This window comes from Anolis carolinensis, chromosome 4 (assembly GCF_035594765.1).
Source record: "Anolis carolinensis isolate JA03-04 chromosome 4, rAnoCar3.1.pri, whole genome shotgun sequence".
Taxonomy (NCBI): Eukaryota; Metazoa; Chordata; class Lepidosauria; order Squamata; family Dactyloidae; genus Anolis; species Anolis carolinensis.
Window position 1 is genome coordinate 90,052,054 of NC_085844.1, and position 23,439 is coordinate 90,075,492.

The following is a 23,439-nucleotide window of genomic DNA, read 5'->3' on the forward strand; positions in this document are numbered from 1 at the left end:
TCAAAAGTGGAGAGAAAAATAATAACAAATTAGGAGGGAAGTAAAAAATTCCTTATGATGACTGGATCAGAAGCTTTTTGTCCTCATCAGGGAAAAATGAAATATAGCTCAAATAAACTCCCACAACATTAAACATTAACTTTTTGTAGATAAAAACATTTGTACAAAACACGTAAATCGCCATGCTCTTGGATCTGAAGGGTCTCACATGGTTTCGAATTCTATAATTACAGGATTCTTGTGACTTACAAGAACAAGAAGCAGTGTGCAGAAGTCACAATGAGGTCACATAACAGCGACCAGATGTTTTGGCCTTCAACTCCCAGAAATCCTAACAGCTGGTTTTTTTAAAAACTGGCTGGGATTACTGGGAGGTGTAGGCCAAAACACCTAGGGACCCACAAGTTGAGAACCACTTCATCATTCGAAAACCCGCACAGTCCTTCAACCCTATCTGATGCCAATATGTTGGTTATTGATCGACATCTGCATAGAGAATGTAATTCTAGTTTGAAAATTTCACGGAAAATTGGCTCACATATTAATCGAAAAAGATTTAAGATGAAAATTTAGTTCTCTTTAGTGATAGAACACAAGTGAGACTCTTGTGTTCTACCACTAAGCAAACTATGGTTTCTGCCTTCTACTTTGACTCACAAACCATATGTTGAGCACACTGTTGTATTACAAGAGGAATTGAAAGGTCGTTTAGATATTAAATCAACAAGTTGGTTTTCATCTACCAAACCATAGTAGGGAAGCATTGGAATTTCTGCTGTGCTGCAATAAAAGGGCATGGAGGAATCCCGGGGATATCATCATCACCCAGAAATAAATTTTGGCTGATAGGCAGAGGGGAGAATGAAATGGTGGGAATGCCTATAACGGGAAGTGGATGGTGGAGTGTATTCCTTTTGTATCTTCTTCTTCATTCAGTCAGTTGTTTCAACCTGTTCGTGACCTCATGGACCAGTCCACGCCAGAGTTCCCTGTCAGCTGACGCCGCCCCCAGCAACTTCAAAGTAAAGCCAGTCACTTCAAGGATACCATCCACCTATCTTGCCCTTGGTCGGCTTCTCTTCCTTTTTCCTTCCATTTTCCCCAGCATCATGATCTTTTCCAAGCTTTCCTGTCTTCTCATGATGTAGCCAAAATACTTCATCTTTGCCTCTAGTATCCTTCCCTCCAGTGAGCAGCCGGGCATTATTTCCTGGAGGATGGACTGGTTGGATCTTCTTGTGGTCCAAGGCACTCTCAGGATTTTCCTCCAGCACCAAAGTTCAAAAGCATCTATCTTCCTTTGCTCAGCCTTCCTTATGGTCCAGCTCTCACATCCATAGGTTGCTATGGGGAATACCATTGCTTTAGCTATGCGGACCTTCATTGCCTGTGTAATGTCTCTGCTTTTCACTATTTTATCGAGGTTGGCCATTGCTCTCCTCCCAAGAAGTAGACGTCTTCTGATTTCCTGGCTGCAGTCTGCATCTGCAATGATCTTCGCGCCTAGAAATATATAGTCTGTCACTGACTCCATGTTTTCTCCCTCTATTTACCAGTTATCAATCAGTCTGGTTGCCATAATCTTGGTTTTCTTGATATTTAACTGCACACCGGCTTTTGCACTTTCTTCTTTCACCTTGGTGATAAGGTTCTTCAGCTCCTCCTCACTTTCAGCCATCAGAGTGGTATCATCTGCATACCTAAAGTTGTTAATGTTTCTTCCAGCAATTTTAACTCCAGCTTTGGATTCGTCATGCACCACATGTCGCATGATGTGTTCTGCATACAAGTTGAATAGGTAGGGTGAAAGTATACAGCCCTGCCATACTTTTTCCCAGTCTTGAACCAGTCTGTTGTTCCGTGGTCTGTTTTTATTGTGGCTACTTAGTCTTTATACAGATTTCTCAGGAGACAGACAAGGTGACTTGGTATCCCCATACCACCAAGCACATGCCACAGTTTTTTGTATATACTTTTGTATATACTGGAGATATTAGCAGCATTCAGTACTATTTCCTTCAATAGCTTTCTAAGCAGCTTTCTGGTATGGGACTTAGGTCACATCTAAACTGACACTATACAGGCAGTCCCTGCATTATTAACATCCATTTACATATGACTTTTTACATATTCATCCAATTTACATATGACTAGCTAGAAATGAGAGTGAGACAACAGGAAGTGAGAGGAAATCTACCCCAGGAAGAGAAAACCACTCTTCTAAGAGTTATCTTGGAGAGAAGGCATCTCCACTGAAGTTTTCACACCAAGCCAAAATTTTCAAAATCCAGGTATCACCAGGACAGAAAATGAAATGAAATCTTTTGAACAGGGGTACAGATAGCAAAGGAAATATGACAGATGTGTTAGCACTTCCCTATGCTATCTAAAACCTTTAAAAATGGGTTGGAGTTAAACTTTTAAAATGTACCTGTTCCAACTTGCATACAAATTCAACATAAGAACAAAACTATACAACCTATCTTGGGACCTCTTCACATGAAAGAAATTCAGTGTCCTAGGATGCTTCTGCTGCAGTTGACCCATGGAAGCCCATGCTGCCCATCACAGGATGTTGCCTCACTTCCAGCAAGGCTCCATGGGACAACTGAAGTGATTAGCACCGTAGGACGCTGTGTCACCAACACAGGAGCCTCCCCATTATCAATTTGAAACAATGGAGTTACCATGGGGAGAAGCTGCATGGTGACATATGAGTTGATAGCAAGGTGGGCCGTCAGGTGGAGAATTGGCTCACTGCTTCCTGATTTGCCACAGAGACTGGTCAATCAGAACGAATCACATTGATCATAACCCAGGGGCTTCCTCTAATGCAGTTTGGAACTGGTTTGTGAGGAACTGATTTCACTGTTTGATTACATTGTCATGTCTGGAACCCATTTGAGGCCAGGATGGTCATTACATTGAACATGGAATCTGACCTCAAATCACTGTGCAAGTCACTTTTTCCATTTCCAGGAAATGTTCACTGGTCTGTGGAATCTCTCAGGTTTCCATCTTGTCCCCCATTATCATATCTGTCATGTCAACTTTTATGACTCTGAGAAAAAGACATCTCATTGAGGTCCATAAGTCGAGCGATACCGGAGGTATTCACAATGGATGAATCTGGCAGTGGGCAGGGGGAGCCCGTTACCTCACATCCTTTACATCACCCCTTACCTCATTCAATTGAGGGAAGTTTCATCACCTGGCTTCCCTTCATTCTTCTCTATGTGAATGGGAAGTGTCTTCATTGCTCTTCCTTACAATAGTTTCACCACAGTTCAGAGACGGATCTTTGCCAGAAGTAGACCTACATAGTGTGGTGGGATCCAGTGGGCTCTATTCCTGAACCGAGGTGAAACTGTTGTAGGATGGACAATTTTGTCTATGTGATGAGGTTGTAAGACCCTCAATCTTCAACTGTCCTGGTCTAAGAGCATCTTCTTGGTGGCCATTTGTAGTTATGGAGATTAGGTTTCTTCTTCCTCTAGCAGGAAAAGCATGCCACAAAATTTAATTTAGAAATTTTACACTTCTTCCCAGGGCTCTCTTTCCCACCACACAATTATAGTGTTTCCACTTTAGCTACTCCAGCTGCCTGTTATTGAATCCTGGCATGAGTAATTTGGTGAAGCACTAGAGGAGCTCTCTGGGTAAGAAATCTAAATATGCCTCCCTAAACTGCAAACCCCAGGATTCCACAAGATGGAGCCCTAGCAGTTAAAGCAGAATCATATTGAAATAATTGAGCAGTGTGAAACAGTTTGCAGGTAAGAGATGATGTGTTGTAGGAAGTCAACTTCACAGATCGAGCCTGCTTGGTTGACAGTCCTGCAGATGATGAACAAGATGTTCTGCTGTTGTCTCTTCTTGTATCCATCTCCATGCAAAGGAAGACACGGAAATGTTATTCCGCATGAGTACCTCAGAACATAGATGCCGCACTATTGTGAGCCAAAGAAAGATAAGCGTGGGACTCAGCTACAGAGAATCCTGTCATCATGTCACTGTGTTTACAGTAACCAGTCTGTTATTGCTGAGGTTTCTAAGGACTGATTCTGAAATATGTGTGAGATGTACCCAAATGCAGCAAGAGTGAGCCAAAATGAACTCTTGTATCTTTCCAGTACGGCAATGTGTCCTTAATATGAGAATCAACGAATAATAAAATAAAGACCAAATTAATAATCTATTATATTCTTCCAGGAATCTCTACTCTCCCAGCAGCTCCAAAATTTGGTTTTAAAACATAGGACGTATTTCTACTTTTGCTCTTATTAGTAACATGCCCTGGCTGCATGCTGTGCTGTTTGCTTGTGTTGTGATGTTCCTTTGTCTTCACTGATTTAAGCATTTTTTTTTAAAAAAAATGCTTTTTCTTACAAAAATCAGAACAGCCTTTTGTTGCCATTGCTGTTGTTTTTATTGGTTTCCATGGCAATTGTCTTCATTCAAGGCAATAAGCCACACACATGGTTTCCATGGCAACTTACTAGGATGCTTCAAAAACAGGCCTGGAGTAAACAAATTCCATATTTAGTGTCTGGATAAAACATATTTAAAGTGGTTTTTGTGACCATACTGTAGGTACTGCCCACGCAGTGGGTTAATTTGGTTTTGTGATCCACATTTATTATTATTATCTATCTAGAACCTATCTTCAAACTTTTGCCCCTCTGCCTCTGGCTTTCATGTTTTCTTTTGTTTTTATCCATCTTTGTGTATTTGCATGCTTTGTCCTTGGTGAACCGGACTTTCCTCTGGGAGAGACATGTAAAACAGTCACTCGATGGTAAACAGCTCTCTCATTTGGCAGAATGAAGCAACTTGTTCCAACAGCCTATTTAGACTGTCGTAAAAAAGCAGCAAATTGTTCATCATACAATTTGTGATTATTGTATTCGTAGGGATTGGGAAAAGGAAACACACTTGCGGGATGTTTCAATATATGTGCCACAATAACTTAATTGGCTTTAGGCACAATATAGCATGACCTCATTGGGTGTGGGTTGGTTTTGGTAGTTCACAAACAGTAAGATGTCTGGAACTGGCCATGGATCTACACGTAACAATTGTGAAACTTTCTTCCCCTTTCACGCACACACACGCTAATAACCTTTGTGGAGTAGAAAAACCAGGGGAGAGTCTCATTGTGAAGGACTGTATCTCTGGGGAAAGAGGTTGGGTAGATAAAAACATGTAAATTCAGCAGCATGAATGGAAGCATGACTCCATAATGAGTGGGAAAGAGCAGGGATAAAAGGTTTCCCAACATGTTAATTCACATGAACATATACTAATGAGGGAAGCTTTCAGGAGAAAAGGAGCACTAATTGTGGCAGGAAATGCAATCTAGGACTGTCTATATGGACAAAAATATAATACTCTCCTCATAAGCTGTCTAATCTAGACACCTAATGTGCAACCCCTGTAGCACTGAAAACTCTTTCATGCAATACAGTGTTCCCTCACTACTTCGTGGCTCACTTTTCACGGCTTCGCTGTTTTGTGTTTTTTCAATAAACTCTAAAAGACTATTATAAATCATAAAAATTACAATATACAGCCTAAGGAAGGGAGGAAGGAGAGGCCAAAGGGAGAGAAAAGGAGCCCAAGCGGCAACAGGAGGAGAAGAAGGCAATTTATCAACACACGTTTGGTTGATAAATACTTAAAATAATGTATAACTATTAAAATAATATATAAATATTAAAATAAATATAGTGCCCAGGACAAGATAATCTGAAATACAGCTAGGTTATTTGGGTGGTGTTGACAAGTCTCTAAATTCCTCAAGCTGTTATTTGTGCACTCAGATGTAATAACCAATATGAAAAGCTGGAGAAACATCTTTGGTGTTTGTGTAGGGCAAATCTATGCATGTTCTATTAAAGCAAAATTTGGAGACATGCAGCCCTCCAAATGTTGTTGGACTGCAACTACCAGCATTCTTCATGATTGGCTAGCTTTTTTTTTTCGTTTCAGGAGCAACCGGAGTTGCTTCTGGAGTGAGAGAATTGGCCGTCTGCAAGGACGTTGCCCAGGGGACGCCCGTATGTTTTGATGTTTTACCATCCTTGTGGGAGGCTTCTCTCATGTCCCCGCATGGAGCTGGAGCTGATAGAGGGAGCTCATCCGCGCTCTCCCCAGGTGGGATTCGAACCTGGCAGCCTTCAGGTCAGCAACCCAACCTTCAAGTCACGAGACTTTTATCCCCTAGGCCATCGGAAACTTATAGCTGTTTTGTAAATACTTTCTATTTATTTAGTGGCATCACTCTATATGGCACTTAAATAAAAACAAAACAATTCCCTGACTACAGGCTTACAATCTAATTAAGACAGGACACAAAAGGGAAAAAAAGGGTGACAGTGTGGAAGGGGATTAAATCCCACAGATGCTGCCTCCAAGGCCAGGGCAGCAGCAGTTGGGATGGATGGATGGATGGATGGATGGATGGATGGATGGATGGATGGATGGAGGGCCTTCTATCTTCTGATGATGGATGATGGAACTGTGGCCTCTTCTTCCATCCCTCTGAGGCCAGGGTAGTGACAGCCGGAATGGAGTGCAAACCTTTCATCTACTTCTGAGTGTTATGGAGCTGTGTTAACCTTTTCAAGCACATAGACGTATGGTTGATAAAAGGCACTGATGATATGAGAGGTAAAGCAGTAGAGCCTGGTTTTTTGACACTTTGATTCAGACTTGGTTCATACTGGTACACGTGCCCCTATGTTATACTTTCTAGAGATCAAGCCAATTGAGAAGCAGCAAGGAGTAAGCTAGTGAAGAAAATTGTCTAGACCTGGTGAACTGCCACACCTTCATCTCTACCCATGATGAGAGTTTCAGTCCAGCAATATCTCAAGTGGGCAGCCACAAATAAATATGGGATCTTGATATGTAGGCTGCAAGATGGGATGAAACAGGAGTGGGAAATGGGTTCAAATGACTAGATAGCTAATCAGGTTCCCTCATCCCCCCCCCCCCAATATAAGTTGACTTTTACATTGGGAGACAAGGATATTTTGAAAAGGACATATATCTTTCTGTTTTTTGTACACGAGTTTGAGGAATGGATTTCAAGTTCTCCTTAGCTCTAACCTGGGATGGTGAGTAGGGAGACCTCACAAATGACTGAGGAGCATGGACTGTATGTCCAGAGAAAGGAATAGGTTGCTTACATTTTATACCTGTATGGTCTCTCACAGTAGCCCATTTTACGGGTAGTATAGGCATAAAACCCCGGTGGCGAAGTGCATTAAAGCACTGAGCTGGAGACCGAAAGGTCCCAGGTTCAAACCCCGGGAGCGGTGCGAGCACCCACTGTTGCTCCAGCTTCTGCCAACCAAGCAGTTCGAAAACATGCCAATGTGAGTAGATCAATAGGTACCGCTCCGGCGAGAAAGTAACGGCGCTCCATGCAGTCATGCTGGCCACATCACCTTGGAGGTGTCTACGGACAATGCCAGCTCTTCGGCTTAGAAATGGAGATGAGCACCAACCCTCCGAGTCGGTCACGACTGGACTTAACGTCAGGGGAAAACCTTTACCTTTACTATAGGCATAAAATCTCAGTAGCCACCATGCTGGCTAGTGGGTTGGTCCATAAAAAGGAACTTTTTCAAGCTCTAGGGAGAACTCTGTTCATTGTTTGTTCCACCTGATGTCTTCTGAGTTGATATCCCTAGCTATTGCCTGGCCAACCATAATAATGTTTGCAGTATAGCTGAACAAGCCAACATTCCCTCTTTTGACAAGCTAGCAGGGTGATACACAACACGAGACGCTTGTCTTAACATGCTGCCAAGAATTATTGGTACCTTTAAGGTTGCCCCTTTCTAGCAGTCTATGTTTCTTTGTCCTCTGGCATGTTTTAAGCCTTTACCTGCCAAGCAACACAATCCAAGCAGAGCATCTCCTTCTCTCTTTTCATGCTGGAGATGTCTAGGGAAAAAAACATTCTCGTCTCTTTGGCTCTTCTTAAGATTGTGAGCCTGTGTTCTCATTCTCTTTGGCACTTCCTCAAGTGCCATCATGTAGCATCCAAAAACCTCAAGATAACATGCACAGCCTTCTGGGGTTCTATTTGCCGAGGAGTTCGCAGATTTATGGGCTGTCTTTTTCACTATCTGTCACAGCCCATTCCAAGCATGTTGAGATATGCCTAGGTGTACCATAGCAAAGAAATCTTCGATGCCATGCTGAGCACCTTGGGCAATGAATATACTTCCAGTGGAATTGGTTATTTCAAAACCCTACTTAGGGCCAAAGGATTTGAAGATATTTCAGTGACAGTGCAGCTCGAACATTGCTGTGTAGTAATCTTAGTGACAGGTTTGGTTTCTCTAAATAACCGGTGAACACTAAGGATATCAATGCACAATTCTCAGCTGTGGCCTCAGGGAAAATGCACTTAGCTGATACTTAGAAATTGGTTGTCACAGCACATTTTCTGTGGCCCAATCTAGTTTTAGAGCATGTTCCAAAGGTGAGTGATTCACGCCCACATTAAGTAACACATGGAAAGACACAACAAGGTTTCTTCTGGATACATTTTCTGCAGTGAGTGTAGCGTTTTTATACTTGGATAATACTGTGACATAATGACATGATGACACATTGGTCACCCACAACCTTGATGGCAACTATCCTGACCTTTTTCTGGTGTTTACTGCTAAACAAATATATAAGACAGTATCCATGGAACTAGTATCCATGGTTTCATTACAACAAAATAAATCCTCTCTAGGCATTTTCTACATCCTTTAACATGACTGGATGTTAATATTGGTCCAGAAGTCTTTCATTTCAATAGGGTTCACTATTATTTGTAATTTTGCATATCCACATGAAATTTAGTAATGTATCCCCACAAATATAGGGCTCATGCTGTAAAACTGTAGATAATGGCCTTATTAATATGAATAATATTCAGTGGACAATATACAATATTCAGAGTAGAGTATAAAATTCATGATTAAAACTGGCTGGTTATACTCTAACTTGTTACATTTTCAAGAAAGTCATAGGTATAAGAGATGTGTGTGGGTACAGGAAAGGAGCAGTTTCTTTGTTGAAACGACTTAACTCAGTGGTTCTAAACTTCCCAGTGCTTCAACCCCTTAATACAGTTCCTCATGTTGTGGTGACCCCCAACCATAAAATTATTTTTGTTGCTACTTCATAACTGTAATTTTTGCTACTGTTATGAATCGTAATGTAAATATCTGATATATGGGATGTATTTTCATTCACTGGACCAAATTTGGCACAATACGCTTAAATTTGAACACTGGTAGAGTTGGGGGATGATGATCCAACATGATGGTAATTGTAGTTCTCCCTGCATCCAGAGAACCCTGTGACCCCTACCAATGATGTGTCTGAACCAAACAGACACAACTTGGCCAACTGTGAATACAGGTGGGGTTTAGGGTGATTGACTTTGGTATATTGGAGTTGTAGTTCACCCGCATCCAAAGAGCACTGAACCCAGCTGATGATGGATCTGGATCAAACTTGGCATACAGATCCTACATGGCCAGCTATGAATACTGGTGGGATTTGGGGAGTATTGACCCATGATTTTGGGAGTTGTAGTTCACCCACATCCAGAGGCGGTCCAACAATGAGGTGAATTAGGCGGTCGCCTGTGGCGCAGACCATGCAGGGGCGCTGTCAAGGCGGCGGTGGTGGAAGGCCCAGCCACCTGTCTGCACGGCCGCCCTCCTGCCCTCCCTCGCTGTCCGAGGACTCCTTGCCTGCCGCCCGCCGGTTGATGGGCCTGTGCGTGTGCACAGGCCTTCCAATCGACTGCGTGGTCGATTGGAAGGCCTGAGCACGCACACAGGCCCATTGCCCAAAAAGGCATGGTCGATGGGCCTGCGCGCATGTGCAGGCCTTCCAATCGACCGTGCGGTTGATTGGAAGGCCTGTGCACACGCACAGGTCCATTGACCAGCAGGCGGTGGGCGAGGAGTCCTTGGACAGCGAGGGAGAGCAGAAGGGTGGCCACTCGGATGGGTGGCTGGGTCTTCCACTGCCAGCGCCGGTATTTATCAGCAATTTGTTGGGGGGGGGGCGCCAAAATCCGGGAGGGGCGCCAAAATTCCAGTCGCCTACTCCCGAAAATTACCTCGGGACAGGTAACAGCCCACATTCTTATGCATTTTCTAATGGGAGTACTAATAGAAAGCAAAAGGAAAGACTGACTTTTTTTCTAATAAATAGTGTTACAAATTATCTAAGCTGCTTCTGATGCTGCTGGGCCACTCTCAGTCCCACATTGTGCTAGCACTTTCCCCTGCCTTGAAGGGACTCGCTGGCGTGAGCCTCCCTCCAGCCTTGCACGTTCTCCCTCACCCATGCATGTGCTCCACGCTGCCATGCGTGGGGTACACCTGCTCTCCCCTCCTCAATTGGAGTCTCAGAAACAGCCCTCCCCTTGGCTGAGAGGATGGCCAATCATAGCAGGAGGAGAGTTTTTGGTGGGAAGATTCACTGTCTGTTTCCCAAAAGGAAGAGAAGGACAGGTGGAGACATCTTCAGCCTCCTCTGCCAAAGGGATTCGTAAGACCATCAAAAATAGGTGTTTTCTGATGGTCTTTGATGACCCCTCTGGCACCCCATCACGACCCCCCAGAGGTCCTGACCCCCAGGTTGAGAAACACTGACTACGGGTCAATTTCTGGGCAGATTTCAAAGTGTTCTAATGACCTTTAAAGACTTAGTTTAGGTCCAGAGAATCTAAAAGACTGCAATCTACAATCTATTCAGTCAGCCTTCTCTATGCTCTTTCCACCAGCAGATAAAAACCTTTTTAATTAGGAAGGCATTTGACTGATTTGTAATCATATGGTAGAATATTTGTCGCACAATATTTTAACCACCTTTTCTTTTTATTTACTGTAAGATCCTTGACAGGATGAAGCTTGACAGACTGACTGAATAAAACAAACTCAACCACAGCAGGGCAGAGTTGAGCAAGGATTCAGCTTACTTGAACTGGACAATTAAGCTTGGATACACACCTTTATAAATAACATTTTTTAAAATTTTACTTTTTTATACCAAAAGTATTATTTTAAAATGACCAGTCCACATCAGCTGCTCAAGTATAGTTAAATTACCTCTTCTGGCCCAACTCCCCACCCCAGTTTTGTCAAAGATGTAATTTCACCCAGTTTTCCTTCTTCCTAATCAAAGAACACTCAGTAAAGTAGGTTTGAAGGGAATTGGCCAATAGTATAACTTTTGCAACTAGCAATTGCAAATACACAACAGTCACTATACATTGCTTATTATGACCAAGTAGCAATTATGAATACCAAATAGTTACTCCACATTGCTTATTGTGATTAAGTCATGATTATGAATATTCAACAGTTAGTCTATATTGTTTATTCATCTTATAATACAAATCTAGTATTATGATGTGGCCCTAGTGTAAGTTCTGTGGAGCACCACCAATGTCCACGTATTTTTTTGTCTATTAAATATTTATATATTGGTGGTGTAGATGCAATTCCCATTCCTATCCAGACCATTGTTCCAAGTTTATAGTTATTTTCTTGATGTTCAGTTCCTTGCTATTAGTTGTTGTTGTAAAGCATCCCTTGAGATTGACATCTTTTGGTAAATGGCTTCACACTGCTTTTTCTACTTCGCACCTACCGTGTTTCCCCAAAAATAAGACAGTGTCTTATATTAATTTTTGCTCCCAAAGATGCGCTAGGTCTTATTTCCAGGGGATGTCTTATTTTTCCATGAAGAAGAATTCACATTTATCGTTGAACAAAAAAATGAACATTTATTATATACTGTACAGTAGCTGTCATCACAAACCAGCATAACCAGACAAACTGTGATGTTTTGGTCTTCAACTCCCACAAATCCTAACAGCTGGTAAACTGGCTGGGATTTCTGGGAGTTGTAGGCCAAAATACCAGTGGCTTGAGAACCACTGCTATAGAGGATATATTTTGTCAGGCACAGATGGGTTAATCTATGGTGACTACAGCCATAGATAAGGGGGTTGTCCTGCAATTAAAACATCTGTAACAAAATGAATAGTAATGTAATAAAATTTTATTTAATTAAAAAGAAAGAAAGAAATCCTAACAGCTGGTAAACTGGCTGGGATTTCTGGGAGTTGTAGGCCAAAACAACTGAGGACCCACAGGTTGAGAACCACTGATTTAAGTGGTGAAGACAAGACTGTTACTTTTAACACTGGATTGATTTTAGATAAACGTTTGATTTTTTTTCACATTGTACTTTAGGGAGTTGGGACGTTTTTAAAGTGTTTCTTGTTTTTGTTTTGTTTTGTGAAAAACTGATGTTGAATATAATATATTAATAACATTATATATTATTAGCAAAACATTGCTCTTGAAAAACTACAACCAGTGATTGATGTTTTCCCCAACCCGACACACTTCAAAAATGTTAAAACTATAATACTCATTTTCACCAGCCAATGAGGCCATTTGTTATATGAAGAACAAGGTATCTGAGAAACATAGGGCACCAAGTTAAGGAAAATCTGCTTCACTGGGTTCTTTAGCAGGTTTGAATATTTATGGTGGATTGGTGGAATAAATCTGTGACTAATGAACAAATATGTTTCCAAGGTATGTTTCACAGGAGTTTTTGGTGGGGCATATTCCAACATTTTTTCCCCATTCTTAACATATTTTGGCCAGTACAAAAAGGCACAATCTCTGAAGTGGAAATATATTTTCTCAATAGGGAATTAAAATCTTCAAAGCAAAAAAAAATGTGACATTAATAACAATTTAAAACATATTTGTTAATAGGGCATGAAATGAAAATAATGTTTAAGAGCTTGGTAATATTTTTAAAAAGCCAGTAGATGGCAATCTTTACTGTAAACAGCCATCTCCTTGGACAAATTCTTCTTGAAGGAAACTAATATATTCCATTTTCTGAGGGGGAAAAGATCCTCTTGCCAAACATCTCAGTTACATGAAAAGACCTTCACGATGGACTAAAATGTTTGGCATTAATTCCTCAAGTAATTAGGTTAATGCTATGATGCCTTTTAAACAGGCTCGGGGAATTACTTTATGTGTCAGTCAGTCTAAATCCAAAGTGATCGGCATTTTATTTTAAATTTTTTTGATGTTACATATTAATTTTTGATGACTCTCTGTCAAAGTATGTGACAGCTAAGTGATCTTAACTAGTTGCGAATGGAAGAGAACTTAAATATTTCTGATTTCCAGTGTAAAACTGCCAAGATTTAGTGCCTAGAATCACTGCAGGTTTCCGTCTTCCTCCCTGCATCACACCCTTTACATTTCCTTGTGACAGTGTTAATTGGGACAATATTCTTGTTCAGAAGAACAGATGTTTGCAACTAAAGCATGAGGAAGCCCATGTGCTGGTACACAGCATGCTTTTACCCCCTGGCATGGGTTACTTACATTGCAGGTCACAGCACTGAAGAAAGGCAGTGCCGGTGGAATCGGATACTTGCTTTCCTGTGCTGAAAAAATTAACTTTTGGGAAACTATCAAGCATTTATCTCACAGCATATTTTTAGTGCTCACTGCTTATGTTGTGTACAGCTCAAAATTTATCATATGATTCTGTAATGAAGAGACAGATGACTTCCTCTAAAGCTTTTTAGGGTGCATCTACACTAATATTAATGTAGTTTGATGTCAACTGGCATGGCTCAATGCTATAGAATCCTGGGATTTGTAGTTTGGTGAGACACCAACATTCTTTTGCAGTGAAGGCTAAAAACCTTATAGAATGACAATTCCCATGATTCCTTAGTATTGAGCATGGCAGTTAAAGTGGTGTCAAGCTGTTTTAATTCTGCAGAGAGGATTTCTTGTGCCGTTCCCTAGTCAGTTTGGAAGAACCTTAACCATTATGAGGATCTTTCAGGTCCTTAGGATTGCTGGTAGCAACTATACTTTCCTGACATTGGTTTAATATGGCTCACACACTCTCAGGACCACATCAGACATGGCTGTTTTTGGCAGCATACTCTGGTTCCTCTGCTGGCAGTAATCCCACAATATAGAAATACCATGAACTGGCATATGCTACTGTGGCGGCAACATGGCAGGCTTCTCATGTTGCAGTGTGATCAAAGGGGAAAGCTGGGTGGCAGACACTTCCTCCCATGGGATGAGATAAGTAGGAAGCCGGGCTATGCAGGGCATGGGGCGATGAGTTACCTACACCGCCTGCCAGGCACCGCTGGATTTGTCATGATCTGTAGCAATTCTGGAAGCATGTATGATTTTTCATGTCAGGAGCACCTTGAAAAACTGCTGGTGTGAGAGAATTGGCCGTCTGCAAGGACGTTGCCCAGGGGACGACCAGATGTTTTGATGTTTTATCATCCTTGTGGGAGGCTTCTCTCAATGTCTCCACATGGAGCTGGAGTTGATAGAGGGAGCTCTTCCATGCTCTTCCCTGGTTTAACCCATTGCACCACCGAGGGCTCAGCATGTATGATGAAGTCATCAGTTGCTGAAAATAATGTTACAGTTCCAATATAAAGCCACAAAAAGAGAAGAAGGTGTTGGTTTTGCAACTAGATAGTAGTGATAATGAGAATAATTCTGTTGGGCAATTGTCAATATGTAACCTACAGTTACTTATTCATAACTATTATATGCTCATGATCCTAGTTTAGGAGTTATGTAGGGATTCAAAAAGGTTCCCAAAATCCACTTAATAGTCAGCACCACTGGGATTAAATGGTATCCACTCTTCTTGATTAAAATGGTTGTCTGGTATCGCCACTCCACCTCCCTCATGCAAGCAATCTCCAGTAGGAACTGGTGATAGGGATTCTTTTTCTGTCTGTTATGCCAAAGTTTCTGTAGGAATGTCAGGCAGCCACTACTTGATCAACATGAGCCCCATCAATTCCAGAGGCTGCTTAACAGTAAGACGGGCTTAAAGGACTTCACGCTCCCTATATAGTCCCTAAACTAACTATAGTTACAGAGTTACAGATGCAGGATTTTTTTTAAAAAATCCTCCATATGCTTCCATACTTTCACACATAGTTATCATATTGAAGGTGATAGTCAGCCTTCTTATAAGATTCACCCCCACAATCTCCTTACTGCTAAGCAAAGCTAAGTATATGAATCACTATGTTTATCCAGATCCAACACAATGCTAGATATTATATAGAAGAGGGAGGTAATCACTAGTTTATGCCCACTGGTTTGGACATGCATAGTATATGAAGAGGCAATATGTCTCCAAGCAAAGAGATTGAGTGGGGAAAATATGGGGGATAGAAAATATATATTGCGAGGAGTAAGTGTGAATCACAAGGAACTCTTTTGCCAGCTTTTCCTACTGAATGTATTGAGCCAACTGTAAGGCTGCTATCTACCAACTTAAAAAATAACTGAGCCTGGCCCACACTATTTAAATAATTGGAATTAAAACTATAAGTGTTTTTGTAATAATCCCAAGACTTTCTGCACTTCTTTTAGTCCATATTGCATGTGGGTGTTTAGTTGTTTGTTGCAAACTTTTGAGTGCCTACATATTGAGAAATAGAAGAGGCCCGCCTAAAAGTAAAGCTAGGATTTTTACCTTCCCCAAGGACTACAAGTGTGCAAAACCACACAGCATCCTAAGCTCTGAGCAAGAGGATTCCTGTGCAGTGAGAAAAAACAGCACAATCTGAAACATTTTGTTACTTTACCTTTTTGAATGTCCTGAGAGCAGAGGCGGTTCAACCACCAGGCCAACTAGGCAGTTGCCTGTGGTGCCATCTTGTTGGGGGCGCCATTGAGGCAACTCCTGTCTCCTGTGGCCTGCCTCCGCTGCCGTGCCTCCCTCCGTAAGGAAGGGGCTGAGGTCGCCGCAAAGCCCCGAACACCTTCCTTCTCACCAGGAAGGCGTTTGGGGCTTTGCAGAGCAGAGAAGCTGCCGAACGCCTTCCTGGGGACGCCTTCCTGGTGAGACCTCGCCAAGAAGGCCTTGCCAGGAAGGCGTTCGGCGGTTTGGGGAGCAGAGAAGTACCGCTTCTCTGCTCCCCAAAGCCCCGAACGCCTTCCTGGCGAGAACGAATGTCTGGATTTTTCCTGTTTTCAGAGTGTTGTTCTTTATTATTGTCTTGATTTTAGAGTTTTTTAAATACCGGGGGCTATCTGGGTTATCTAAGTCCACACTGCCCTATATCCCTGTTCAATGTTTGGTACTAAATTCGCAAATATAGTAATTTCTACATAACATCACCATGTATTGAACTGCTTTTTTTGTTGATTTGTTGTAAAACATGATGTTTTGGTGCTTAATTTGTAAAATCTTAATGTAATTTGATGTTTAATAGGCTTTTCCTTAATCCCTCATTATCCGATATTTTCGCTTATCCAATGCTTTTATTTTTCAGTGATTGGTTTTTTTGGGGGAGGGGGGTGCCAAAATTCTGTTTGCCTACACTTGAAAAATACCTAGGGCCGGCTCTGCCTGAGAGTTATCTCTTAATGGTTGTCTTTCCTTCCTAGAGTCACTTTGTGAAAAAGATGGTCCCAGGTGCCTATCAAACTCTTGCCAAAACGTCTCTGAGTGTAGTGGTGCTCCTGCTGCTGCAAAAGGAACTGGTTGCCACTGTCCGGATGTGTTGCTGGATGGCATCTCAGCAGAAGATTGTGTCCAAACATCCAAGGATCCTTGTGCCTCCAGCCCTTGCCTTCATAACGCTACCTGTTCGAGTGCTGCAGGAAACCTCAGCTTTACGTGCAACTGCCTCATGGGGTACACCGGAGATACCTGTGAAACTACTATCAGTACATGTGACTTGCATTTCTGTAGGCATGGAGGCACTTGCCTGGAGAGTCCTGATGGCCTTGTCTGTCACTGTGCTGAAGGATATATGGGTGCATACTGTGAAACTAATCTTGATGAATGCCTTTCCAACCCATGCCTCAATGGAGCAGTTTGCAAAGACAGGAACAATGGATATGCCTGCTACTGTGTTCCAGGCTACCAGGGAAAGCATTGTGACCTGGAAGTCAATGAATGTGTTTCCGATCCTTGCCTAAATGGTGCCACATGCCTGAATCTGATAGGAAAGTATTACTGCCTTTGTCCTCTTGAATACACAGGTAAGAATCTATGAGAAAGTACATAATACTGCTACTAATACAAAAAGCTTGCATGTTACATGTATAGACACAAATTACTGTTTGCTGCTGGAAATCATAAAATCATAGACATGGAGCCCAGATAATGGTGTAGAGAGGTTCAAACCTCCCTGTACCTAGGACAAGGGGACTTGCCCCATTAAATGAACTGGCAAAATGAGATTACCAAGATTTCTGTGTAGCTGAGTCTTCTGAGTTATAAATCAAAAGTATACCAAAGTATTAAGCACCAAGATTGAGGACTTTATCACACCAACACACTAATCTGCTACAGCTATGTTAGCATAGGTAGTGAATGCATACCATATTGAGCATCTTCGATATCGCACCTCTTTTCATTAGTGTGATGTGTGCCAATTTGCCATTCAATGGTTCCACGATCATACTTTGGGACACCCTCATAACCTCAACTTCCTGCAGTTGTGATGATGATGATGATGGTGATCATTGAAATTGGGCAATTTCAGTACTAAAAACAAAAAGAAAGGTATGAATAAAATAGGGCCCCTGGTGGTGGCGCAGTGTGTTAAGGCACTGAGCTGCTGAACTTGCAGACCGAAAGGTCCCAGGTTCAAATCCCAGGAGTGGAATGAGCGCCCGCTGTTAGCCCCAGCTCCTGCCAACCTAGCAGTTCGAAAACATGCAAATGTGAGTAGGTACCGCTCCAGCGGGAAGGTAACGGCGTTCCATGCAGTCATGCCGGCCACATGACCTTGGAGGTGTCTACGGACAACGCCGGCTCTTTGGCTTAGAAATGGAGATGAGTACCAACCCCCAGAGTCGGTCACGACTGGACTTAACGTCAGGGGAAAACCTTTACCTTTACCTTATGAATAAAATAAAAGGAAAACAGACAAATTGGGAATCATGAGGGGAAGGGGAAAAGGGAGAATCCTATCCCTTGATGTCATGTTAATGCTGGCATGCCAACACAGAAGTGGATGGGATCCTTCGCACCAAGGTAGGTGATAGGAATGTTGTGACATTGGGAGCTATTGAAAAGTTGTATCCATCAGGGACTAAAGATCGGATAATCACAGGGAAGAGGCAAACCAGTGGTGGGATGCACACATTGTCACCAAAGGTGACAGTCCAGTTGATATGCTGGCTTGCCTACCTCATGTGATAAAGTCTTAAGATTACTGTTGTTGTAGAGCTTAGTCAAAAATAATGAAAGCTGCTCACAATATATTTTAGGTACACTTTAGAAGACTCTGTGTCACATTTGAGGATGTTTAAATGATAATAGAAGAACTATAGTACCGATTTCTGAAGTTCTTTTACAAGTCCAGAACTGGTCAGTGGGAGGAAGACTGATCTAGCGCTACAAATAGTTGGCAATAGTTCCTTTTACCTGTGGAACTATTTATGAGTAAACATCATTGAGCCAACAGACTCAATGATCCCACAATATCCTAATAGCATAATGTAAGAAAATATCTTTGGTTTTAACAAGAAACACATTTTACAAAGACTCTGGTATGGGCCACAGCACCACCTTTTGTTTTTTTCCCCCTATAGAAAATACTTTTGGTTCAAAAAATGGTACAAAACACTTGATACATACAGTAAGATCTACTTTTGTTAATCAGATGTAATGTAGCCATTGTCCCCATCTAATCTTCAGACCATTTATACTGAGTGTGATTTAGTGTCCCAGATAAATTTCTCTTTGGCTTCTCTCCAGGCTCCCTTTCCATTCATCCACAAATTGGTCCTTTCTTTACTGTTGTGAGGATTTGCTGAGCAACATGCTAGGTTCCATCTCTTTTTTGAAGCTCTTCTGTAGCTTCCACAAGCTCTTTACCTGTCTCTCCTTTCCTGGATCTCCATGCCCACTTAGTTCATCTATCGATCTTCTTGACCTACGGCATTGTGTGGAACTTTTCCTCTCATATTAGCTGCCACCAGGTTCATTCTGCTTTCTCTGCTCGGCCATGCTACCTACTGTTTTCAGATAATGTAGCCAGTAGTTTCAACCATCTCCTGATTTTCTCTATACCACCCTCTGGACACAGTTCCATTATATTACTGACTGACTATCCAATAAAACTCTCTTGCCATTGAATTATGAGGTTTAAGCTACGGAGAGAAGTTGAACACACTTAGAAATATTAGTTTGAAGACAAGCATCAGTATTTCAAAGAATCCAACACTTTGTAAGAAGTATTCCACAGTACCTTATGAACACATTTTCATTTATCCATTTTGAGCCATTAGATCTCAAAGTTCTTCTGGAGGGAAAAACTCCTGTAATAAAACATACAAAAAAATAAGAAATATATCTATGAATTTTAAAATAATTTTTAGGCATCAACTAATCATTATTAAATATCCTTGGACTCTGAATTGTAATTGGGGTAGGCTAACAGAATCCCAAGGAGAAACGCACAGCTGTAGATCAGCACAATATGCTCTTGGTAATCATTTTAGGGGATGTAAAATCTTCCCATGTAATTTCCCATAATACATTATAATATAGGCATTATTTTAATAACCTGAATTCTCACACAGGTTAAGTGAACATCCTCACACATACATTCAATTAAAATCAATTGCTTTAACTTCTAAGTTAATGGCTACTACTTAGTACAAGTAATACACCTACTGAAATCAAACATGAAGGAATATATTTTGATGCCGGATTATCTCTCATTTGTTTTAGAGCCGAGATCTAGAATACTTCTACAAATACTCCTGCTCTGTTTTGTAATGTGACATAAATTTCCCCCTTTCCCCGGGAAGGTCTGTTTGCAGTTAGACTATAAAGACTGAAAACAGATCTGGCACTGCTTTCCCAATATCTTTCACTCATGAAATCATTTGCTTATTCATTTAAATTAACCCTTAGTTGTACTTATTCACCTTCAGTCTTACCATCACACATCCAAATATCATTGGCAATGTATTATTAACTGTGTGGTCCATTAACTTTGTGATTAATTTAGGGAAGAAGAAACCCCCAAGCATTCAAGGAGGGATATAAGAACAAAATAACAACCTAAAGAAATAATAATAATAATAATAATAATAATAATAATAATAATAATAAGTTTATTTGTATCTTGCCTCCATCTCCTCCGAAGGGGACTCAGGGCAGCTCACAGAAATATCAGATACAAGAGCAATTACAGTATACAATACATCAACAAACAATAACATGCACCAGTAATAGCATTTACACATTAACCAGAAAATTAAAAACACTTATTAAAAACATAGAATTAAAAACACTGAGGCCGTAATAGTAGATCAGCAAAGTGCACTGTATAAGTTGCGAATTAAAACTTGGAGCGGAATGAGCGCCTGCTGTTAGCTCCAGCTTCTGCCAACCTAGCAGTTCGAAAACATGCAAATGTGAGTAGATCAATAGGTACCGCTCCGACGGGAAGGCAACGGCGCTCCATGCAGTCATGCCGGCCACATGACCTTGGAGGTGTCTACGGACAACGCCGGCTCTTCGGCTTAGAAATGGAGATGAGCACCAACCCCCAGAGTCGGTCACGACTGGACTTAACATCAGGGGAAACCTTTACCTTTACCTAAAGTGCTACAAGTTCGTTTGGGGTCAATTTGGGAAGAGAGGAGCCCTGAGACTAATGTCAAGTAACCAGTATAAAGGTTGAGGAATATAATTATGATTATAATGGGGATGGGCGATCTTAACCAAAGGCCTGTGTGAAGAGCCAGGTTGTGAGGAATATAGTGCCAAAACCATTTTTAACATAATATACAAAGCCTTCATATTTTCCTGAAGAAGTTTCTGTTGTTCTGGATCGCGTGGTAGGTGCAACGTGAAAAGAAAAAGTGCAAAATATTTGGTATAAGGCTAAAATACCCTTCATCTACCTGAAAGGTTTGGTTTTAGTGAAGTAAGGAAAGAAACTGTGGCCACTGTATGGAGTACAAAGATATTTGGCTCCAAGCACTTTCAGAGAAGGAGAATTAAAATACAGGTTTAAACCACCTTCACACCCCCTAGGAAAAAATACCCCTCATGGTGTGCAGGAGTACATCAAAAGGTAAAATCAGATCTTTTCTGTTGACTGACATAGACTTCATTTGAAAGCCTGCCTTCAGTTAAGATCCATCATGCACACACCAAATGTTATTTCAAATGAGAAGTATGTTGCCTTCCTGCCACCCTGCTGCTATCAGTAGGTGTCTCAGCCTAGGCCAAGTGATGAGAGAAACTACAGAACAACAGGAAAGCCAGATTGCGGAAAGAAGGAAAAGCCCATTAACTGCCAGCATGGCTGCTCTGAAATGATCACATTCAACCTGGACCTCCTGTTGTACACAGGAAGCTCCATTTGTAACGTGCCCTGTTAGCCAAGCCCAAGGCTGTGGCTATAGCTCAGGAGCAAACCCCTTGATGGACAGGGGCACACACTCCCTTTTTGACAATGAGGGACAGAGAACATCATGAAAGTGAGAAAGGTGGAGAGGAAAATGAAGCGTTTAGATAGGACTGGGGCTGCTCAGCAGGACAGGTGATCTCATCATAAAGAGACCCTGGGCAGCAGATTTTTTAAAAAAACTAGTGCCACCATTTCTTTGCCTCCTCCAAACATTTTCCCTCTCACTTGATCGCTCACTCTCTTTTTTGTTTTGTCTCTTTTGCTTTCTTTTCACTGACCATTTTGCCTTGAAAATAATCATTCTGACAATGATCAGTTTACATCAAATATGTCATAGATGAAAACTGTTGTACTTCTAACCTCTGTTCCCCAGCAAGGAGCACGGTTCAAGCTCCCCCTCCTATTATAAAGTGCTGAAGGCCATGCTATTCATCCATTTTCTCAAGAGTAGACTGTCCTGCACTGATTTCTGAAGGACATGTTCATAATCTGATCCCAACATTTCTTCCCTCTCCACTGTCTTTTTTAAAAGAAGGTCCAGGGTGGGAGAAAGAACTCTTGTCTGTTGGAGGCAGGTGTGGATGTTGTAATTAATCACCTTGATTGGCATTTGATGGCCCTGGGGCCTCAAGGCCTGACTTCTTCCTGTCTGGGAGAATCCATTGTTTGGAGGTGTTAGCTGTCCCTGATTGTTTCATGTCTGGAATTTCTCTGTTTTCAGAGTGTTGTTCTTAATTTACTGTTCTGATTTTAGTTATTTTTAATACTGGTAGCCAGATTTTGCTCTTTTCCATGGTTTCCTTATTTCCTGGACGTGACACAGATATAGAAACCTTCCTTCCCTAGTTTCTAACATTCCTCACAACCTCTGAGGATGCCTGCCACAGATGGGGGTGAAATGTCAGGAGAAAAAGCTTGTGGAACATGGTCATACAGCTCAAAACACTCACAGCAACCCAGTGAATTTATATACTTTAGAAATGTTATCCATCCTCCAGGAAATAATGCCCAGCTGCTCACTGGAGGGAAGGATACTAGAGGCAAAGCTGAAGTATTTTGGCCACATCATGAGAAGACAGGAAAGCTTGGAAAAGATCACGATGCTGGGGGAAAAGGAAGGAAAAAGGAAGAGAGGCCGACCAAGGGCGAGATGGATGGATGGTATCCTTGAAGTGACTGGCTCGATCTTGAAGGAACTGGGGGCAGCGACGGCCGACAGGAAGCTCTGGTGTGGACTGGTCCATGAGGTCACGAAGAGTCGAACACAACTGAACGAGTAATGAAGAGGAAGAAGAAGAAGAAGAAGAAGAAGAAGAAGAAGAAGAAGAAGGGTCATTTGATGACAATTTGATCATTTCTTTATCATATTTCAACTACAGTACAAGTTAAGCCATTAAAATTATCTGGGATCACTTGCTGTTAATGGGAATGTCATAATAATAATGAGATTAGGAAACTTGTGGAAATAACTTAATAGATGTTTGTTCCTATTTTACCAATTTGATATAGGTGTGATATACCTGTGATCAGGGCAAAGTGTTGCATACAATCTAGATATCATGTAGGTACAAGCAGGGCCGTAGCCAGAAAAAAATTTCGGGAGGGGTTTTGAAAATTTCGGGGGGGGGGGGGTTTAACCCCTAGCACACACCCCTCCCCGCTACAAACCTGTCAATATCTGCTTGAAATAGTGCCTGGAGGGACTCTTAATGTTTTGTGTCTCATAGACTTAGCATGGGGATTTGGTTAACCAGTTAAAATTCATGAGTAAACCAGGTTTTTTTTATAACCTGAAAAATTTCGGGGGGGGGGGGGGTTGAACCCCTAACCCCCCCCCCCTCGCTACAGGCCTGGGTACAAGGTAGATACTAGTAATGCCTTCAGTGTTACCTATATGAGTTCAAATC

At 41.7% G+C, this 23,439-nt stretch overlaps 1 protein-coding gene and 1 long non-coding RNA gene across 4 annotated transcripts in view; one reads left to right on the forward strand and one right to left on the reverse strand.

The window, feature by feature from the left end:
• Positions 1 to 23,439, forward strand: part of crb1 (crumbs cell polarity complex component 1) — a 188,275-nt gene that overhangs the window by 31,344 nt on the left and 133,492 nt on the right. For both annotated transcript variants that reach the window (XM_062980775.1, XM_008119991.3), the window contains exon 2: positions 16,533 to 17,132. In XM_062980775.1, coding sequence (XP_062836845.1) covers positions 16,533 to 17,132 — 600 coding nt within the window. The remainder of the gene's footprint in view (positions 1 to 16,532; positions 17,133 to 23,439) is intronic.
• The window catches only part of LOC134299002 (uncharacterized), a 122,561-nt gene that overhangs the window by 15,677 nt on the left and 83,445 nt on the right, over positions 1 to 23,439 (reverse strand). Inside the window, exons 4-5 of one of the 2 annotated variants that reach the window (XR_010006160.1) lie at positions 19,352 to 19,421; positions 17,129 to 17,640 (exon numbers count right to left, since the gene is read on the reverse strand). This is a non-coding gene — a long non-coding RNA (uncharacterized LOC134299002). Of the gene's footprint in view, positions 1 to 17,128; positions 17,641 to 19,351; positions 19,422 to 23,439 lie in introns of those variants that run through there. The other variant, XR_010006161.1, reaches the window with a different exon arrangement.